Source organism: Bombina bombina, chromosome 6, assembly GCF_027579735.1.
Source record: "Bombina bombina isolate aBomBom1 chromosome 6, aBomBom1.pri, whole genome shotgun sequence".
NCBI lineage: Eukaryota > Metazoa > Chordata > Amphibia > Anura > Bombinatoridae > Bombina > Bombina bombina.
Genome location: NC_069504.1, coordinates 798385738 through 798407050, shown reverse-complemented (window position 1 = coordinate 798407050; position 21313 = coordinate 798385738). Strand labels below are relative to the sequence as shown.

General features: G+C 38.3%; 1 protein-coding gene across 1 annotated transcript in view; it reads right to left on the bottom strand.

Annotated features, from left to right (window-relative positions):
• Positions 1 to 21313, bottom strand: part of DOCK5 (dedicator of cytokinesis 5) — a 458078-nt gene that overhangs the window by 121989 nt on the left and 314776 nt on the right. The window contains exons 35-37 of the mRNA XM_053718116.1: positions 7481 to 7637; positions 6020 to 6060; positions 313 to 403 (exon numbers count right to left, since the gene is read on the bottom strand). Coding sequence (XP_053574091.1) covers positions 313 to 403; positions 6020 to 6060; positions 7481 to 7637 — 289 coding nt within the window. The remainder of the gene's footprint in view (positions 1 to 312; positions 404 to 6019; positions 6061 to 7480; positions 7638 to 21313) is intronic.

Genomic DNA, 21313 nt, shown 5'->3' with positions numbered 1-21313 from the left:
AACAAACTCTTGATTGAATAATAAAAACTACAGTTAAACACTAAAAAACTCTAAGCCATCTCCGTGGAGATGTTGCCTGTACAACGGCAAAGAGAATGACTGGGGTAGGCGGAGCCTAGGAGGGATCATGTGACCAGCTTTGCTGGGCTCTTTGCCATTTTCTGTTGGGGAAGAGAATATCCCACAAGTAAGGATGACGCCGTGGACCGGACACACCTATGTTGGAGAAATTGTATTTAGTATCCCTTTACCCAAACCAAAAAGAGAATGTGGACATAACCTTATGTGAGTGCTATATAATACATATCTTACCTGTAGTAACTCTGCGTGCAGTAATAGAGTATAAGCCGCTTCTGTATAATTCTCACTGTTCAAGTGCAGGTCACGCAGTTTGTACAAATACCTAAACAGACAACACAACTATAGTTAACAATAACAATACAGGGTTCTCTGTGTTAAAAAGAAATAAAAAAACAAATAGACAAATATAAAGGTCCCGCATTGCTATAATAAATATATCTATGTGAGTAAGACACATATAAGCTGAATATGTTGGGTATATATTAAAGGGACATAAAAAAGTCAAAATGAAACTTTTATAAATCAGATAGAGAAAGCAATTTGAGACCCTTTTAAATTCACTTCTGTTATCAAATGTACTTTGTTTTATTAGTATTTTTTGTTGAAAAGCATATGTAACTATGCTCAACAGCAGAAATGCACTACTAGGAGATAGCCGTTTATTGGTGGCTGCCTGCATCTGTATCTTGTCATTGGCTTACCTGTGTTCAGCTAGCTCCCAGTAGTGCTTTGCTGCTCTAGAGCTGACTTTAAATATGTGTGTAAACCATATGCTGGGTATAAACACATAAGGCCTGACGATGTGAAGGTCTCTGGGCTGGCGAGATTCTTTAAGAATGCTCGGCAGTACTTCTATTTCCCATGTGTGTGTATGAAATGGTCTCTCAAATCCCAGCATAATTATCTAATTAATTAATTTGTATTAGGCCTAATATTAACGTTTAAACATATACCAGGTTCTCCTTGTGCACTTCGTCCTCCTCTGAAAACCTTTACATAGCAGTAAGTTCTCATTTCTACGGGAGACGGCTCTTCACTAGCAGGGACAGCCCATTTTCTTTTATAATTGCACCAAGACTATCCCTGCTAGGCTAAAGATGGTTTCTCACATTTTTGCTTGCAAACTTTTGTTCATTGGGCCCATAGTTTTTTGTAAGCTACAGTACAATATTAAAATGTTCTGACTTTTTGCAATTTTATGTCCCTTTAAAATGATCTTGTTCACAAGTCTATATAAGATTAGAGTAAATCTATAGGGAAAAAATCCCTGCCTCTATAGGAGAGGTAGGAGACGCTGCTTACTTATGGTCAGAAAATATACTCGAGTATTCTTGGTGGTTATTTAATAAGAATACATCTATTAGGAGATACTTAAATATAAATAAGAGAATGAAGGCGTACAGTGAACTAGTTTATTTGTTATATTTATTTTGCTTGTTATTTGTTTAAGTTATTATTAAAATTGGAACACTTGGGGTAGATATTTGTACTCCTCAAAGTTTTAGACAGCTTGGTAATTACATGGAAGGTAATGAGCTCTGTATTTCCTTTGTTCCATGTAATGTAATATAACAAGAGTTCAATAAAAATCTATTTCAATTAAAAGGATCTTGTTCACAACTATACCTAATCATTCTATTAGAAATTCTTCATGCAGAAATAAGAATTTTTTCTTTTTGAGAATGGGATATTCAATATTACCAACAATGAGTGCACTGAAATACATAATATATAACAGTGTTACATTATAATAATGGTAGAAAGGCTATATTTTCCAAACTTGTATAGAAATAGCTGGGATTGTATAACTTGTTTACACTACAAGTCTGCTAAACCATAACCATTCACAATTCAAAAGAATGAATCCTGAAAAAAAGTAAGTAATGGCACCATTAGTTCTTTTAAATCTCACAATTTATTGAGTACTAGTGTACATTTCATTTTTTGCTACTCATATACCTCATTACCAATTCTGTGACCTGCTTTCCTGTAGTGGAATTTGGAGAGTTATATCAGTGGATTTTAACCATCATGTAAAAATAAATAAAAATAAAACCACAACTCTTGAGTATTTCAGTAACATTGCGTTGTAGAAAAGCAGTGCTTGTTATGTGCAGGCAAGATGAAGAAGAAAGATGGGATGCAGCTTAGTTCTCAGATGTTTATAGCATATTTTATATATTTTAAAGGTACAGTAAACACCAAAATTGTTATTGCTTAAAAAGATAGATAACAAACCAACATTGTAATATTAATATACTTTATAACGTTTAAACCTCTAAACTTCTGCCTGTTTCTAAGCCACTACAGACAGCCTCTTATCACATGCTTTTTTATTTGCTTTTCACAACAGGAGACTGCTAGTTCATGTGTGTCATATAGATAGCATTGTGCTCTCTCCCGTGGAGTTGTGCAGGACACTGCACTAATTGGCTAAAATGCAAGTCAATAGATAATAAATAAAAAGTCATGTAATCAGGGGGCGGTCAGAAGAGGCTTAGAAGTATATTAACAACCGGTTGGTTATACAAAACTAAGGAATGGGTAATAAAAGGTGTTATCTATCTTTTTAAACAATAACCGTTTTGGAGTTGAATGTCTCTTTAAACTCAAAATTGTAAGTAAGACAATCATATCTTACTTTTCTGTTTTGTCTTATGTATTTTCCACCCTACAACTATTAAATTAATTTATATTCCTTAGAAAATTAAAGTAAAATCTACAAAATTAGATAAAATATTATATAATAGATATATAATAGATAATATATATTATATAAAAGTTTGCCTTATATGTAAAATATGGTATCTGTGTAGGAAAGTTAGAGACATAAAATCCAAAAGTTCTATTTCATGATTCAGATAGAACATATCATTTTAATCAACTTTCTAATTTACTTCTATTATTAAATTTACTTAATTCTACATGGAGCTAATCAACAGTTACCAGTATGGTATTTCTTCTCCTTAGCCTATGTAGGTATCCTTTTCAACAAAGGATACCAAGAGAATGAATCAAATTAAAAAATAGAATCAAATTGGAAAGGTGTTTAAAATTACATGCTTTATCTGAATCATGAATGTTTGATTTTGACTTAAATGTCCCTTTAAATGCATTTTTAAAGGGAAATTCTAATGCAAACATTAAATTCCCTAACAGGGGTCATCAGTTGTCGACCTCCAGAGGGTTTGAAAATGCTGGCTGAGCATCATGGGAAATGTAGTTCCAAAACCTCTGGAGGACCACAATTGATGATCCCTGTGCCTAATACATTACAGTATATAATTTTCTGCCTTAATCACTCTAGCTGGTTATGTGTTCACCTATGTGTTTATTTAACCCCTTTGCAAGGGTTAAAGTCCCTTTCAAAAGCCACAAGCACTACAGCTCCCAAGTAGGAAACAGCTGGTGACTGACAGCTTACATGTAGCTGCTGTTCCTTATTGGATCACCAGTTGTGTCCAGCTTAGGAGCAGAAATGCTTGTAAAGACAACAATAACATGAAGTATTTAATAAGAGTATGCTATATTTTGCATTACTTGGTGACAAAAATGTCTTCAAGTTTAGTGTGCAGAGTACCAAGCAATTAATTACTCGTGTAACTACAGATATTGAACTTATAGACATTTAAATATGGACAAGCATTATTTAAACAGGTTAAATATATATTGATTTAGGTTAAGCGGTTTATATTGATGTTGAAGCTTACATGTATACATGTTTGTGCACGTGGCCGGACTTTTAGCCGATGGACATTTGGCAGACGGACATTTGGCCGACACATAAGTGGCTGTCAGATAACAGTCCGGCCACGAAATATATAGATAGATAGATTTGATAGATAGATACATAGATTAGATAGATAAATAGATGCAGTAGATAAATTTGATAGATTGGATAGATAGATTTGATAGATTTCATAGATAGATAGATAAATAGATAGATAGATAATTTCCCAGACAGAGAATTACAAGACGTGCAGGCTGGGACCCATGGTAAGGTTCCCAATGGCAGTTGCGGCGCCCGAGGCTCTGATTAGAACAGAGCACTCTGGAGCGTATCTGCCCTCGGCCGAAATCGGAACATGCTTCGGCATTCTGTCCATTGGCCAAATGTCTGTCTGACAGAATGTTGTCTGCCAAATGTCCGTCTGCATTTTGTCAGAGCACCGTTTGTGCAACAGAATCTCATGGGATAGAAGTTTATTGGCTGGTAAGAAAACCTCCCACAGCTCCACTAATGGACAATAAAAACAAAGTTTTTTTTTCCTTATTAAAAGAATGTTTGTTTGCACAAAACGCAACAATCTAATATATTTATAATACCATTTTTTAGATGCGACAGGAAAAAAAATATTTTCACAAACCTTTAACCACTAAACTACCAGGAATTTTAGAGAAAAACTTGCCCTGAGTACGAGATCATTTTTAGCATTTTTGCTATCACTTCGTTTAAACAGAAATAGAGCCTTTTTTTTTTTATTTGCCTATGAAAACTATATATGTTTTTAAAGTAGACATCCCAAGGTATTGATCTAGGCCACTGGTTTTCAATTTTAAAAAGATCTCAATTTACTTCTATTATCAAATTTGCTTCATTACCATGATATTCTTTGTTGAAGAGATACCTAGGTAGGTGTCTAGAGCGCTACATGACAGGAAATAGTGCTGCGATCTAGTGCTCTTGTAAATGGATAATATTCTTGCAGAACTGCTGCTATATAGTGCTTTAGAAACGTGCATGCTCCTGAGCGTATGTCCATACTTTTCAACAAGAGATACCAAGAGAACGAAGAACATTTGAAAAAGAAGTAAATTAGAAAGATGTTTAAAACTGTAAGTTCTATCTGAACCAAGAAAGAAACATTTTGGCTTTTATGTCACAGGATAAGCACTGTGGATTTAAAGGGACATGAAACACAAATTTTTTTCTTTCATGATTCAAATAGAGCCTGCAATTTGAAATAACTTTCCAATTTACTTCTACTATCAAATTTGCATCATTCTCTTGGTATCATTTAAAGGAGCAGCAATGCACTACTGGGAGCTAGTTGAACAAAGGCCTATATGTACAGCCACTAAGCAGCAGCTAGCTCCCAGTAGTGCATTGCTACTCCTTAGGCATACCTAAGTATGCTTTTCAACATAGAGAACAATGCAAAGTAGATCATATAAGTAAACTGGAAAGCAGTTTACAATTGCATGCTGTATCTGAATCTTGAAAAATGAATTTTGACTTTACTGTCTCTTTAAAGGAACACTAAACCCAAATGTTTTCTTCAATGTTTCAGATAGAGCTGGCAATTTTAAGCAACTTTCAAATTTACTTCTATTATCAATTTTTCTTCGTTTTCTTGCTATCTTTATTTAAAAAGCAGGAATATAAAGCTTAGGAGCCGGACCATTTTTGGTTCAGAACCTGGGTTACGCTTGTTTATTGGTGGTTAAATGTAGCCACCAATCAGCAAGCACTTTCCAGGGTGCTAAAACCTAAAATGGGTCGGCTCCTACGCTTTACATTCCTGCTTTTTAAATAAAGATAGCAAGAGAACGAAGAAACATTGATAAAAGAAGTAAATTAGAAAGTTGCTTGAAATTGCCTGCTCTATCTGATTCATTAAACTAAAAAAAATGTGGGTTTAGTATCCCTTTAATTCTTATAACTGGACAATCCTTTTGTATTTTAGTAATTCTAGAAGGAAGACAGTGTTTTTTCCCTTTAATAAGCAAGCAAAGCATTGTATGTATGTATTTATGTATTGGGTACTTGTAAAGCGGAGCTAATCACCCGTAAGAGTCTCAAGCCCGGAAGGATGAAAGGCTGAGTAGACCTCGCTGAGGATCAAACCTGCAACCCTTGGGTTACTACAGAGCTCAGTCACAGTGCCTTAGCATGCTGAGCTATCTGGCCGGCTCACAAAGCATTGCTCTTACTCACCTAATATAAATATCTTCTCTCTTCTTCTCTTTGTAAAAATTCTGCAGAAAAAGAGAAAAGCACAATTGGATGTTAAGAGCGTATTTATGTGCAGAGTCTGCGTATTAGCACAAATAGAGAAACTACATAGTTACTAACAAGCCTTTATAAAAGAACAATATATACTAAAAATATCTGTACATCTCAGACCATATACCTGTACTTTCTCAAGACTAGTCACTCAATGCCCAGTTAAAGGGACATGAAACCCAACAATTTCTTTCATTATTCAAATAGAACAGACAATTTTAAACAACTTTCCACCCAACTTCTATTATTAAATTGCATTTGTTTCCTTGGTATCCATTGTTGAAAAAGCAGAAAGGTAAGCTCAGGAGCGTGCACGTGTCTGCAGCACTATATAGCAGAAGTTTTGCAAGAATGTTATTCATTAGCAAGAGTGCTCCAGGCATGTGCACGCTACCTATCTAGGTATCTCTTCAACAAAGGATAACACGAGAGTGAAGCAAATTTGATAGAAGTAAATTGGAAACGTTTTAAAAATCAAATGCTCTGTCGGAATCATGAAAGAAAAATTTTGGTTTTCATGTCCCTTTAAGACACTTGAGTGAATAAAATTCTTTAACAAATAAAACTAAATATCCAACCGTCTTGTGCTAGCAAAAAAGATTCTAATAAAAGTTAGCACTGTTTGTACTGAGAGTTTTTGCTGTGCATGTGGACATGAAACATATCTGGATATACCCTATGTACCAGAATTTTAAACAGAGCATCTGCTCAGATAGACAGCAGCTCCTTGCATTGCCTTGCTGATAAGTCAATTTACAGAATAGAAGCCACTGCTGCCTTCCTGAGCAGATGCACTGTTAAAAAGATGGGTGATTTAAGCATATTTAGATATGCTTCATGTGCACATGCACGGTAAAGCTCTCACTAAAAATAAAATGTATTATATAAGCTTATGAATGGCTAGCTGACAATTCTGAAAAATAATTTGAAGAGCAAAATGCAAAAGCACGCATTGGGGCCCATTTATCAATCTCCGTATGGAGCTTGAAGGGCCGTGTTTCTGGCGAGCCTTCAGACTCGCCAGAAACACCAGTTATGAAGCAGCGGTCTAAAGACTGTGGCTCCATAACCTGTCCGCCTGCTCTGAGGAGGCGGACAGACATCGCGGGAAATCAACCCGATCCAATACGATCGGGTTGATTGACACCCCTGCTAGCGGCCGATTGTCCGCGAATCTGCAGGGGGCGGCGTTGCAATGCTCTCCACATTCAGCGATGTCTGTCGGACATGATCCGCTGATCGGATCATGTCGGACAGACATTGTGTTCAATGTAATTCTGGAAATAAACACACACTTTTATAATTATTACATGAATCATTTGCTGTGCAGACAGACATAACCCCCCCCCCCCCATTCATATATATATATTTATAATTTTTAAAAAAAATTACCAGAAGATTGACAGTGCAGCTCATTCGGTTTTCCTCACTCTCGTCGTTCGCTAGTGTACGGTAGTCTAAGAGATTTTCCAACAAGCTGCTCACCAAGACTGTGAACACTTCCCCAGAACTAGAGAGATACTTGTGCTTCCTGCAGTGTTCCAGCAATCTGGGAGATTTGAGAAAAAAAAAAAAGAAGGTAACAATACTTAAATATTCATGAAGAAGCTATATGTCCAGCTACTGTATATGTATTTATATTCTATGCAGTCTGTGGACTGCATTATGATTGTTGTTTGAAAAAGTGTTAAAGTGAGATTATATGTAAAAAGGATGAAATAATAGGGGGCTTAGGTAAAAAGCATATACAGTTACATTAAAGGAACAGTAAAGTCAAAAATTAAAGGGACACTGAACCCAATTTTTTTTCTTTTGTGATTCATATAGAGCATGCAATTTTAATTTACTCCTAGTATCAATTTTTCTTCGTTCTCTTGCTATCTTTATTTGAAAAAGATTTATAAGCATCTAAGCTTTTTTTTTTGTTCAGACTCTGGACAGCACTTTTTTATTGGTGGATGAATTTATCCACCAATCAGCAAGAACAACTTAGGTTGTTCACCAAAAATGGGTCGGCATCTAAACTTACATTCTTGCATTTCAAATAAAGATACCAAGAGAATGAAGAAAATTTGATAATAGGAGTAAATTAGAAAGTTGCTTAAAATTTCATGCTCTATCTGAATCACGAAAGAAAAAAATTTGGGTTCAGTGTCCCTTTAAACTTCAATGGATAAGACAATGCACACATTTTCTAAGCGGTGAGTGTCCAAGAGTCCATACATGTGGGATTCCACACCTGCCCACCAGGAGGAGCCATAGATACACAACACACCAAGAGCTTTAAAGGGACATGAAACCCCAAACAATTATTTCATGATTCAGACAGAGAAAACAATTTTAAACAACTTTCTAATTTACGTCTATTATCTAATCTCTTTCATTCTCTTGGTATCATTTGTTGAAGGGGCAGCAATGAACTAATGGTTTCTAAATGAACACATGGGTGAGCCAATCACAATCGATAAATATATATATATATATATATATGCAGCAACCAAACAACAGCTAGAACATAGGTTCTTTGCTGCTCTGAGCTTTCAGAAAAGGATAACAAAAGAAGGAAGCAAATTGAATAATAGAAGTAAATTGGAAAGTTATTAAAAATGTCTGTCGGACCTGATCCGACAGTGCGGATCAGGTCCGACAGACATCGCTGAATGCGGAGAGCAATACGCTCTCCGTATTCAGCATTGCACCAGCATCTCACAAGAGCTGCTGGTGCAACGCCGCCCCCTGCAGACTCGAGGCCAATGGGCCACCTGCAGGGAGGTGTCAATCAACCCGATCGTACTCGATCGGGTTGAATTGTGGCGATTCCTGTCCGCCTCATCAGAGCAGGCGGACAGGGTTATGGAGCAGCGGTCTTTATAGATTCTGAAGACTCGCCAGAAACACGGGCCCTCAAGCTCCGTACGGAACTTGATAAATGGGCCTCTCTATCTGAATCATGAAAGAAAAAATTTCTGCAGCTGGTTAAGCTCAGTGGAGTGGGTGTCTGTCAGGTAAGTTTGCATACTCCCATAGCCCACTGGCTATTAGTAGGTACAGGGTTCTTGAATGCTCTGGGTCACAGGTAAGCACAGAGAGTATAGAGACTGAAGGTTTATGCACAGTTTATGCATGTATTTATGTTTGTGCACAGTTTATGTATGTAAACAACTTTCTAATTTACTTCTATTATCAAGTTTTCTTCATTTTCTTCTTATCCTTTGTTTAAAAGCAGGAAGGCAAGTTCAGGAGCGTGCACGTGTCTGCAGCATTATATGGCAGCATTTTTTTCAACAATGTAATACATTAGCAAGAACACTAGATGGCAGCAGTATTTTCTGTCATGTAGTACTCCACTACCAATCTAGATATCTCTTAAACAAAGAATAACATGAGAATGAAGCTAATTTGATAATAGAAGTAAATTGGAAATTATTTTTAAATTGTATTCTCTATCTGAATCGTGAAAAAAAGAAAAATTAGTTTCATGTCCCTTTAAGAGGATCCCTATGTGGACTGACTGGACAGGTTATAGGGGACAAACTGAGGAAATATTTGCCTGTTTTAACTTTGGCCGTTTGGTAACACAGAGCAACTCCGTCCAGAAATAACATTGTTTTCCTGCCCCGCTGTTAAGTTGTGCACTAGATTGGTCATCCACTCAGTAGGCAACAGCCATTTTTGTGTACAGCAGCCTGTGTTACTGAAAACAATTTGCAGTGTGACAGCGTGTCACTAGGAGGGTGTATATATTCTGCAAACCAAGATTTAATTATTGCAACTGTTTCACTATAGGTGATAAGCTTTGGGACATTGTTTATTTGCTCTTCTTTTTCTTCTCTGGAAGAGAACCCCAAATCAGTAAACAAACAATAACAGAATTTATGCTTACCTGATAAATTACTTTCTCCAACGGTGTGTCCGGTCCACGGCGTCATCCTTACTTGTGGGAATATCTCTTCCCCAACAGGAAATGGCAAAGAGTCCCAGCAAAGCTGGCCATATAGTCCCTCCTAGGCTCCGCCCACCCCAGTCATTCGACCGACGGACAGGAGGAAAAAATAGGAGAAACCATAGGGTGTCGTGGTGACTGTAGTTAGAGAAAATAATTCATCGGACCTGATTAAAAAACCAGGGCGGGCCGTGGACCGGACACACCGTTGGAGAAAGTAATTTATCAGGTAAGCATAAATTCTGTTTTCTCCAACATTGGTGTGTCCGGTCCACGGCGTCATCCTTACTTGTGGGAACCAATACCAAAGCTTTAGGACACGGATGAAGGGAGGGAGCAAATCAGGTCACCTAAACGGAAGGCACCACGGCTTGCAAAACCTTTCTCCCAAAATAGCCTCCGAAGAAGCAAAAGTATCAAATTTGTAAAATTTGGCAAAAGTGTGCAGTGACGACCAAGTCGCTGCCTTACATATCTGATCAACAAAAGCCTCGTTCTTGAAGGCCCATGTGGAAGCTACAGCCCTAGTGGAGTGAGCTGTGATTCTTTCAGGAGGCTGCCGTCCGGCAGTCTCATAAGCCAATCGGATGATGCTTTTAAGCCAAAAAGAAAGAGAGGTAGAAGTTGCTTTTTGACCTCTCCTTTTACCAGAATAGACGACAAACAGAGAAGAAGTTTGTCTGAAGTCTTTCGTAGCTTCTAAGTAGAATTTTAGAGCACGGACTACATCTAAATTGTATAGCAAACGTTCCTTCTTTGAAACTGGATTCGGACACAAAGAAGGTACAACTATCTCTTGATTAATATTTTTGTTGGAAACAACCTTTGGTAGAAAACCAGGCTTAGTACGCAAAACAACCTTATCGGAATGGAACACCAGATAGGGTGGAGTACATTGTAGAGCAGATAACTCAGAAACTCTTCTAGCAGAAGAAATAGCAACCAAAAACAAAACTTTCCAAGATAACAACTTAATATCTACGGAATGTAAAGGTTCAAACGGAACCCCTTGAAGAACTGAAAGAACTAGATTTAAACTCCAGGGAGGAGTCAAAGGTCTGTAAACAGGCTTGATCCGAACCAAAGCCTGAACAAATGCTTGAACATATGGCACAACTGCCAGTCGTTTGTGCAGTAGGACAGATAAAGCAGAAATCTGTCCCTTTAGAGAACTTGCAGATAATCCTTTATCCAAACCTTCTTGTAGAAAGGAAAGAATCCTAGGAATCTTTATCTTATTCCATGGGAATCCCTTGGATTCACACCAGCAGATATATCTTTTCCATATTTTATGGTAAATCTTTCTAGTTACCGGTTTTCTGGCTTGAACCAGAGTATCTATCACGGAATCTGAAAACCCACGCTTTGATAGAATCAAGCGTTCAATCTCCAAGCCGTCAGCTGGAGGGAGACCAGATTTGGATGTTCGAATGGACCCTGAACAAGAAGGTCCTGTCTCAAAGGTAGCTTCCATGGTGGAACCGAAGACATATTCACCAGGTCTGCATACCAAGTCCTGCGTGGCCACGCAGGAGCTATCAAGATCACCGAGGCCCTCTCCTGTTTGATCCTGGCTACCAGCCTGGGAATGAGAGGAAACGGTGGAAACACATAAGCTAGGTTGAAGGTCCAAGGCGCTACTAGTGCATCCACTAGAGTCGCCTTGGGATCTCTGGATCTGGACCCGTAGCAAGGAACCTTGAAGTTCTGACGGGACGCCATCAGATCCATATCTGGAATGCCCCATAGTTGCGTCAACTGGGCAAAGATCTCCGGGTGGAGTTCCCACTCCCCCGGATGGAATGTCTGACGACTCAAATAATCCGCTTCCCAGTTTTCCACACCTGGTCACTTTTGGTCACTTCTTTCATCGCCAGAGAACTCCTTGTTCCCCCCTGATGATTGAGATACGCAACAGTCGTCATGTTGTCTGATTGGAATCTTATGAATCTGGCCTTTGCTAGCTGAGGCCAAGCCTTGAGAGCATTGAATATCGCTCTTAGTTCCAGAATGTTTATCGGGAGAAGAGACTCTTCCCGAGACCACAGTCCCTGAGCTTTCAGGGATTCCCAGACCGCGCCCCAGCCCACTAGGCTGGCGTCGGTCGTGACGATGACCCACTCTGGACTGTGGAAGCTCATTCCCTGGGACAGGTGATCCTGGGTTAGCCACCAACGGAGTGAGTCTCTGGTCTTCTGATCTACTTGAATCACTGGAGACAAGTCTGTATAATCCCCATTCCACTGTTTCAGCATGCACAGTTGTAATGGTCTTAGATGAATTTGCGCAAAAGGAACTATGTCCATTGCTGTAACCATCAATCCTACTACTTCCATGCACTGAGCTACGGAAGGACGAGGAATAGAATGAAGAGCTTGACAAGCGTTTAGAAGTTTTGACTTTCTGACATCTGTCAAGAAAATCCTCATTTCTAAGGAATCTATTATTGTTCCCAAGAAGGGAACTCTTGTCGACGGAGACAGGGAACTTTTTCCTATGTTCACCTTCCATCCGTGAGATCTGAGAAAGGCCAGAACGATGTCTGAGTGAGCCTTTGCCTTTGAAAGAGACAACGCTTGTACTAGAATGTCGTCAAAGTACGGTACTACTGCAATGCCCCTTGGTCTTAGAACCGCTAGAAGGGATCAGAGTACCTTTGTGAAAATCCTTGGAGCAGTGGGAGGGCCACAAACTGGTAATGTTTGTCCAGAAAGGCGAACCTTAGGAACTGATGATGTTCCTTGTGGATAGGGATATGTAGATACGCATCCTTTAGATCCACGGTAGTCATAAATTGACCTTCCTGAATTGTGGGTAGAATCGTTCTAATGGTTTCCATCTTGAACGATGGTACTCTGAGAAATTTGTTTAGGATCTTTAGATCCAGGATTGGTCTGAAAGTTCCCTCTTTTTTGGGAACCACAAACAGATTTGAGTAAAATCCCATTCCTTGTTCCGCCGTTGGAACTGGGTGTATCACTCCCATCTTTAACAGGTCTTCTACACAATGTAAGAATGCCTGTCTCTTTATTTGGTTTGAGGATAAGTGAGACATGTGGAACCTTCCCCTTGGGGGTAGTTCCTTGAATTCCAGAAGATAACCCTGAGAAACTATTTCTAGCGCCCAGGGATCCTGAACATCTCTTGCCCAAGCCTGAGCAAAGAGAGAGAGTCTGCCCCCCACTAGATCCGGTCCCGGATCGGGGGCTACTCCTTCATGCTGTTTTGTTAGCAGCGGCAGGCTTCTTGGCCTGCTTACCCTTGTTCCAGCCTTGCATCGGTTTCCAGGCTGGTTTGGTCTGTGAGGTATTACCCTCTTGTTTAGAGGATGCAGAATTAGAGCCCGGTCCGTTCCTGAAATTACGAAAGGAACGAAAATTAGACTTATTCTTGGCTTTGAAAGGCCTATCTTGTGGGAGGGCGTGGCCCTTTCCCCCAGTGATGTCTGAGATAATCTCTTTCAATTCTGGCCCGAAGAGAGTTTTACCCTTGAAGGGGATATTAAGTAATTTTGTCTTGGATGATACATCCGCTGACCAAGACTTTAGCCAAAGCGCTCTGCGCGCCACAATTGCAAACCCTGAATTTTTCGCCGCTAATCTAGCTATTTTCAAAGCGGCATCTAAAATAAAAGAGTTAGCCAACTTAAGTGCGTGAACTCTGTCCATAACCTCCTCATATGGAGTCTCTCTACTGAGCGACTTTTCTAGTTCCTCGAACCAGAACCACGCTGCTGTAGTGACAGGAACAATGCACGAAATGGGTTGAAGAAGGTAACCTTGCTGTATAAAAATCTTTTTAAGCAAACCCTCCAATTTTTTATCCATAGGATCTTTGAAAGCACAATTATCCTCGATAGGAATAGTAGTGCGCTTGTTTAGAGTAGAAACTGCCCCCTCGACCTTAGGGACTGTCTGCCATAAGTCCTTTCTGGGGTCGACCATAGGAAATAATTTCTTAAATATAGGAGGGGGAACAAAAGGTATGCCGGGCTTCTCCCATTCCTTATTCACTATGTCCGCCACCCGCTTGGGTATAGGAAAAGCGTCGGGGTGCACTGGAACCTCTAGGAACTTGTCCATCTTGCATAATTTTTCTGGAATGACCAGGTTGTCACAATCATCCAGAGTAGATAACACCTCCTTAAGCAGTGCGCGAAGATGTTCTAATTTAAATTTAAATGTCACAACATCAGGTTCAGCCTGTTGGGAAATTTTTCCTGAATCTGAAATTTCCCCATCTGACAAAACCTAACTCATGGCCCCTTCAGATTGGTGTGAGGGTATGATAGAACAATTATCATCAGCGCCCTCCTGCTCTTCAGTATTTAAAACAGAGCAATCGCGCTTTCTCTCATATGCAGGCATTTTGGATAAAATATTTGCTATGGAGTTATCCATTACAGCCGTCAATTGTTGCATGGTAATAAGCATTGGTGCGCTAGAAGTACTAGGTGCCTCCTGCGTGGGCAAAACTGGTGTAGACACAGAAGGAGATGATGTAGAACCATGTCTACTCCCTTCATCTGATGAATCATCTTGGGCAACTTCATTATCTGTGACAGTACTGTCCTTACTGTGTTTGGACGCTTTAGCACAATTATCACATAATTTAGATGGGGGAGACACATTGACTTTCATACATATAGAACATAGCTTATCTGAAGGCACAGACATGTTAAACAGGCTTAAACTTGTCAGTAAAACACAAAAACCGTTTTAAATCAAAACCGTTACTGTCTCTTTAAATTTTAAACAGAGCACACTTTATTACTGAATATGTGAAAAAATATGAAGGAATTGTTACCAAAATTTCACCACAGTGTCTTAAAGCATTAAAAGTATTGCACACCAATTTTCAGAGCTTTAACCCTTAAAATAACGAAACCGGAGCCGGTTACAGATTTAACCCCTCTACAGTCCCAGCTACAGCCTTTGCTGCGACTCTACCAAACCCAGAGGGGAATATGATACCAAATGACGCCTTCTAGGAACTTTTCCAACTATTTTCAGGTCCTCACACATGCATCTGCATGTCTTGCTCTCAAAAACAACTGCGCAGTAATGGCGCGAAAATGAGGCTCAGCCTACAACTGGGAAGGCCCTTCCTGACTGGAAAAGGTGTCTAACATAGTGCCTGACGTTAAAAAACGTTCCCCAAGTTTATAAATGTGAAATACCAGCATAAACATGTATAAAATGCCCAAATAAAGCAATCGATTTTGCCCATAAAAGTGTCTACCAGTTTTATAGCCCATATTAAGCCCTTTATTCTGCTTGAGACTAAGAAAATGGCTTACCGGTCCCCATGAGGGGAAATTACAGCCTTCCAGCATTACACAGTCTTGTTAGAAATATGGCTAGTCATACCTTAAGCAGAAAAGTCTGCTAACTGTTTCCCCCAACTGAAGTTACTTCATCTCAACAGTCCTATGTGGAAACAGCAAAGGATTTTAGTTACTGTCTGCTAAAATCATCTTCCTCTCACAAACAGAATTCTTCATCTCTTTCTGTTTCAGAGTAAATAGTACATACCAGCACTATTTTAAAATAACAAACTCTTGATAGTAGAATAAAAAACTACAACTAAACACCACATACTCTTAACCATCTCCGTGGAGATGTTGCCTGTGCAACGGCAAAGAGAATGACTGGGGTGGGCGGAGCCTAGGAGGGACTATATGGCCAGCTTTGCTGGGACTCTTTGCCATTTCCTGTTGGGGAAGAGATATTCCCACAAGTAAGGATGACGCCGTGGACCGGACACACCAATGTTGGAGAAATCACAGCGGTAACCTACATAAATCTTCAACGGGGCACTCCAAGTCCTTTAGCAATGAAGGAAGAATCTCCGATTCTATACTGGGCAGAAACCAATCAATGCACACACACTGCAATTCACATTACAGGAGTCAGTCATTTGGAAGCAGATTATTTAAATTGTGAGTCCCTTCATTTGTTGAGTGGTCTCTCAGTCAGGAAATATTCTACCACTTAATATGTCTTGGGGTCTGCTAGACATAGAGTTAATGGCTTCTCGTCTAAGGGTTAAGAACCCGAAACGTAGTCCTGCTGTTTTGTACCTGCTCCAAGCTGAACGAATAATAGAAGTTTGATGATAATCTTGGTGGTGCTGCCTTTTCTTTGGACTTTTGTATTTTCTTGTCTGAACCCCACACTTCTGAGATATGGGGCAAGATCCACAGATCCTCAGGCAGAGACCATAGATTCTCTTGCAGTTCCTTGGCTTTTTCAACCAGTGTATTTGTTTCCTCCATTTGTCCTTCCGAGACTCATAGCTCAACTCAAGCAGGAAGGCACATCAGCTATTCTGATTGCTTCAGGTTGCCATCCAGAACCTAGTATGCAGATCTGGTTCAAATGCCAAATGCTCTTGTCATGGCATCTACTTCTTCGTCAAGATTTGTTGTTTCAAGGATTTTTTTTTTCTTCATCAAAATCTCCAATCTTTCAATTGAATGGCTTGGAGATTGAACAGTTAATTCTTTCCCAGAGAGGTTTTTTGGATTTGGTACTTGATACTCTTGTTCAAGCTAATAAATCTGTTAACCAAAATATATACCATAAAATATGGAAGATGTATTTTTCTTGGTGTGATGAGAGAAATTTGGGTTGGTCTTCCTTCAGAATTCCTAGATTTCTGCAATTTCTCTAGAAAGGTTTAGATAAATGCTTATCAGCAAGTTCTTTAAAGGGACATAATACTCATATGCTAAATCACTTGAAACTGATGTAGTATAACTATAAAAAGCTGACAGGAAAATATCACCTGAGCATCTCTATGTAAAAAAGGAAGATATTTTACCTCACAATTTCCTCAGCTCAGCAGAGTAAGTTCTGTGTAAAAAGTTATACTCAGCTGCTCCCAGCTGAAGGTAAAAAAAAATAAAAAAAAATGAAGAAATGAACAGCAGCCAATCAGCATCAGCAGTGCTGAGGTCATGAACTCTTACTGTGATCTCATGAGATTTGACTTAACTCTCATGAGATTTCATAGTAAGCTTCCTTTACCTGATTGGTGAAAAAATATGAGAGTTCACAAGGCTCATCCTTTCAGCTGTCCCAGGACAGACACACTAAAATGCTGCTTAGAAATCCTTTACAATGGGAGGAGGCTACTGAGGAACTTTTGAGGTAAAATATCTTTCTTTTTTACATAGAGATGTTCAGGTGATATTTTCTAGTCAGCTTTTTACAGCTATGCTGCAGCACTTTAAAGTGTTTAAACATTTGGGTAGTATGGCCCTTTAAAGGGTGAAATGTCAGCTCTTTCAGTTTTATAGATTGCTAAACTACACTACACTTTACATGAAATATATTCCTGTTAGTGCTGCTGTGTACTGTTTAGCTTCTAGGTACATGTATTAATGTCACATATAATAAATGTGAAATTTAAACCTGAATAAACCTAGGGCGTAACACAGTAACACAGTGGATAATATTTTAAAAGTGTTAAAAAAAATTCAGAAAAAAAATATTCAGAAAAGCATGTCAGTGGTGGCAATTTTTCTTTCCATTTTAGTTGTTTTTTTTACACTGTAATTTTATAACGGAGACGTCCGATTTTTAATATTTGAGTACCGTAATATAATGCAATAAATTGTTGTTATTTTTTACTTCAGTAATTTACTTTAACATGATTTTCTGAATATTTTTTCTGAACATTTTTTAACACTTTTAAAATATTATCCACTGTGTTACTCCTAGGTTTATTCAGGTTTAAATTTCACATTTATTATATGCGACATTAATACATGTACCTATTATACCTTTAGCCCCTGGGCGCCCCTAAATCTTATCTTTGTATTTTTAGCTGTTTTTTTCTTAAATGTGGGGGATATTTTAGGTTTCTTACGAGTTTGGTTCCACGCTCTGTGCATACTCTCTTGCTATTGCTAGATACTGTTTAGCTTCTCTAGTTTGGATATTATCAGTATTCATCCAAATAGACTAGAGTTTTTTAAAAGTCTTTACTCACTTTTAGTCACTATATTTAATTAGGTCTCTGAATCTATATTTTAATTAGTTTCAGTATATTGCGTGTCCTCTTTTGAAACTTGTATTAATTTGGACTTAAAGGGATATGAAATCCAATTTTTTTCTTTCATGATTCAGATAGAGCATGCAATTTTAAGAAATTTTCTAATTTACTCCTATTAACTATTTTTCTTTGTTCTCTTGGTATGCTTTGTTAAATGAGCAACAATGCACTACTGGTTGCTGACTGAACACATGTGTGAGCCAATGACAATCGGTATATATATGAATCCACCAATCAGCAGCTAGAACACAGGTTCTTTGCTGCTCCTGAGCTTTCATAGATAAACCTTTCAGCAAAGAATTACAAGAGAAGGAAGCAAAATAAATAATTGAAGTAAATTGGAAAGTTGTTTAAAATTGTATTCTCTATCAGAATCATAAAAGAAAAAAATGTGGGTTTCATTTACCTTTAACTGTCCCTTTAAGAGAGAGGGGATAAGAGACCACTCAATGGTCACATTCTAAAGACAAGAAATCTAATTTTGAGTGAATAATGAAAAGAAAAATCAAACCTTTTTTATTTCCACATCTTGCTCCTGTAGATAAGTAGCGCTCACCACAGAAAATGGTTTCTGATAAACTGAACTGGTCAGGAAACCCAAAGCCTCAAGCTTCTCTTCTGTATTTAAGTTCCCACTTTAATTTTCCTCCTGAGCTTAGCTATCTATATGTAGCACAAGCTATGAAGAATATATTGGTAAGCACTAGTTAAAGGGACATGAAACCCAACATTTTTCTTTTGTGATTCAGATATAGCATACAATTTTGAACAACTTTCCAATTTACTTCTTGTATCTAATTTGCTTAGTTCTCTTGGCATCCTATGTTATAAAAACATACCTAGGTAGGCTCAACAGCTGAGAGCTAGCTGCTGATTAATGGTTGCACATATTTTATTCTTGTAATTGGCTTACATGTGTGTTCAGCTAGCTCCCAGTAGTGCATTGCTACTCCTTTAAGAAAGGATACAAAGAGAATGAAGCAAAACTGATAATAGAAGCACATTTGAAAATGTATGCTCTACCTGAATCATGAATGAAATATTTTGGATTTCATTTCCATTTAAGGGCAAGAGCCAAGATATGGAAATAACTAAGCTAAAATTAATTTCCACCTTAAAGTGAAGGTCAATTTTCATCAATGAGTGCCCGGTTTTTAAAAATACTTTTAAAATCAGGGGCACTTTCATTGATGAAAATTAACATTGCACTGGATTTTAAGAAATACTTACCTTTTACTTCTGCAAAGCCGGATCGACGATCTCCCTCCTTCTTCTTCCTGCTGTAGACAACAGCAATGACGAAACTGGCTTCCTCCAATCACAGCCAGGCATCACGAGCTGGACGCTCTGGGGTGCAATCCATGATTGGAGGAAGCCGGTTTTTGTCATTTCTGACGTCACTACAGAGGAACTGAGGCTGAGATCGGCGATCCGGTTTTGCAGGAGAAAAAGGTAAGTATTTCTTAAAATCCAGTGCAATGTTAATTTTCATCAATGAAAGTGCCCCTGTTTTAAAAAGTATTTTTAAAAACCGGGCACTCATTGATGAAAATTGACCTTCACTTTAAGCTCCCCTCATAGCGCTCAACATGGAAAACTTCCAACCAAAACTCAGCAGAGCCTTGAACATCCATTTTATAATACTTGAAGAATGTATGAAAAATATTATCAAACAGCCTTGGACCTCCACTGTAACTACTATATCTGTTGCACAAGAAGTAGTGACTGCCCTTGAAACCCAAATGTTGCCGTTTTTTTAACCACCTGATCCCCAGTAATTTAAGGGAATTGCTGAGAAGATCAGCATGGAAACATCACAAAAAATTCCAAACAATGAAGGTAGCAATCATAGTGATTGACAAACAATGTATTTGGATTCATTGAGAGAAAGGAGCCCAAATATGGTTCATCACATTGTCCTCTGGACGAGAAAGATGAGGCCAGTAGAATACTTGGTTGCATTGGGAGAGGTATTAGCAGCAGAACTAGCAGGTTGTTATGCCACTTTACAGATCACTAGTTAGGACTCATCTTTAATATTATGTAGTCCTGGGGCGCGATCCGATATCGATCGCAGTTTGCGGCGCAAGCGAGGGAACCGGCGTCGCCCGCAGTTTCAGCTCGCAACTCGAGCCATCCCATATAAGTCGCCGTCAGATGCTAACGTGCCGTAAGTCTCACAAACCAGCGATGTCCAGAAATCTGCGCAAGTACAAATTTCTGGCGTCGCCAGTGACTTGCGGCACGTTAGAATCTGCCGGCGCCTATAAAACCTGACTAAAGTTTAAAACACCCGCACTGTCTAACACGCCTCCCTAACATAGCCCGCACTGTCTAACACGCCTCCCTAACATAGCCCGCACTGTCTAACACGCCTCCCTAACATAGCCCGCACTGTCTAACCCTCTATCCGCTATCCCCCCTCACTAGCCTAACAATAAAAAAGCTATTAACCCCTAAACCGCCGCTCCCGTACCCCGCCGCCAGCTATATTATATCTATAACCCCCTAAAGTGAGCCCCTAACACCGCCGCCATCTATATTAAAATTATTAACCCCTAATGTAAGCCCCTTACACCGCCGCCATCTCTATTACAATGATTAACCCCTAATTTAATCTACCTACCCTGCCGCCAGCTATATTATCTATATTAACCCTAAGTATATTATAGTTAATATAGGTATTACATTATATATATTAACTATATTAACCCTAATTATATTAGGGTTAATATAGTTACTATAGTATTTATATTAACTATATTAACTCTATCTAACCCTAACACCCCTAACTATATTTATATTAAATTAATCTAATTAATTTATAAACTAAAATATTCCTATTTAAATCTAAATACTTACCTATAAAATAAACCCTAAGATAGCTACAATATAATTAATAATTACATTGTAGCTATGTTAGGGTTAATATTTATTTTACAGGTAAATAGTTAATTATTTTAACTAGGTATAATAGATATTAAATAGTTATTAACTATTTAATATCTACCTAGTTAAAATAATTACCCAATTACCTGTAAAATAAATCCTAACCTAAGTTATAAATACACCTACACTATCAATAAATTAAATAAACTACAAACATCTATCTAAAAATACAATTAAATTAACTAAACTAAATTACAAAAAAAAACAAACACTAAATTACAAAAAATAAAAAAAAGATTACAAGATTTTTAAGCTAATTACACCTATTCTAA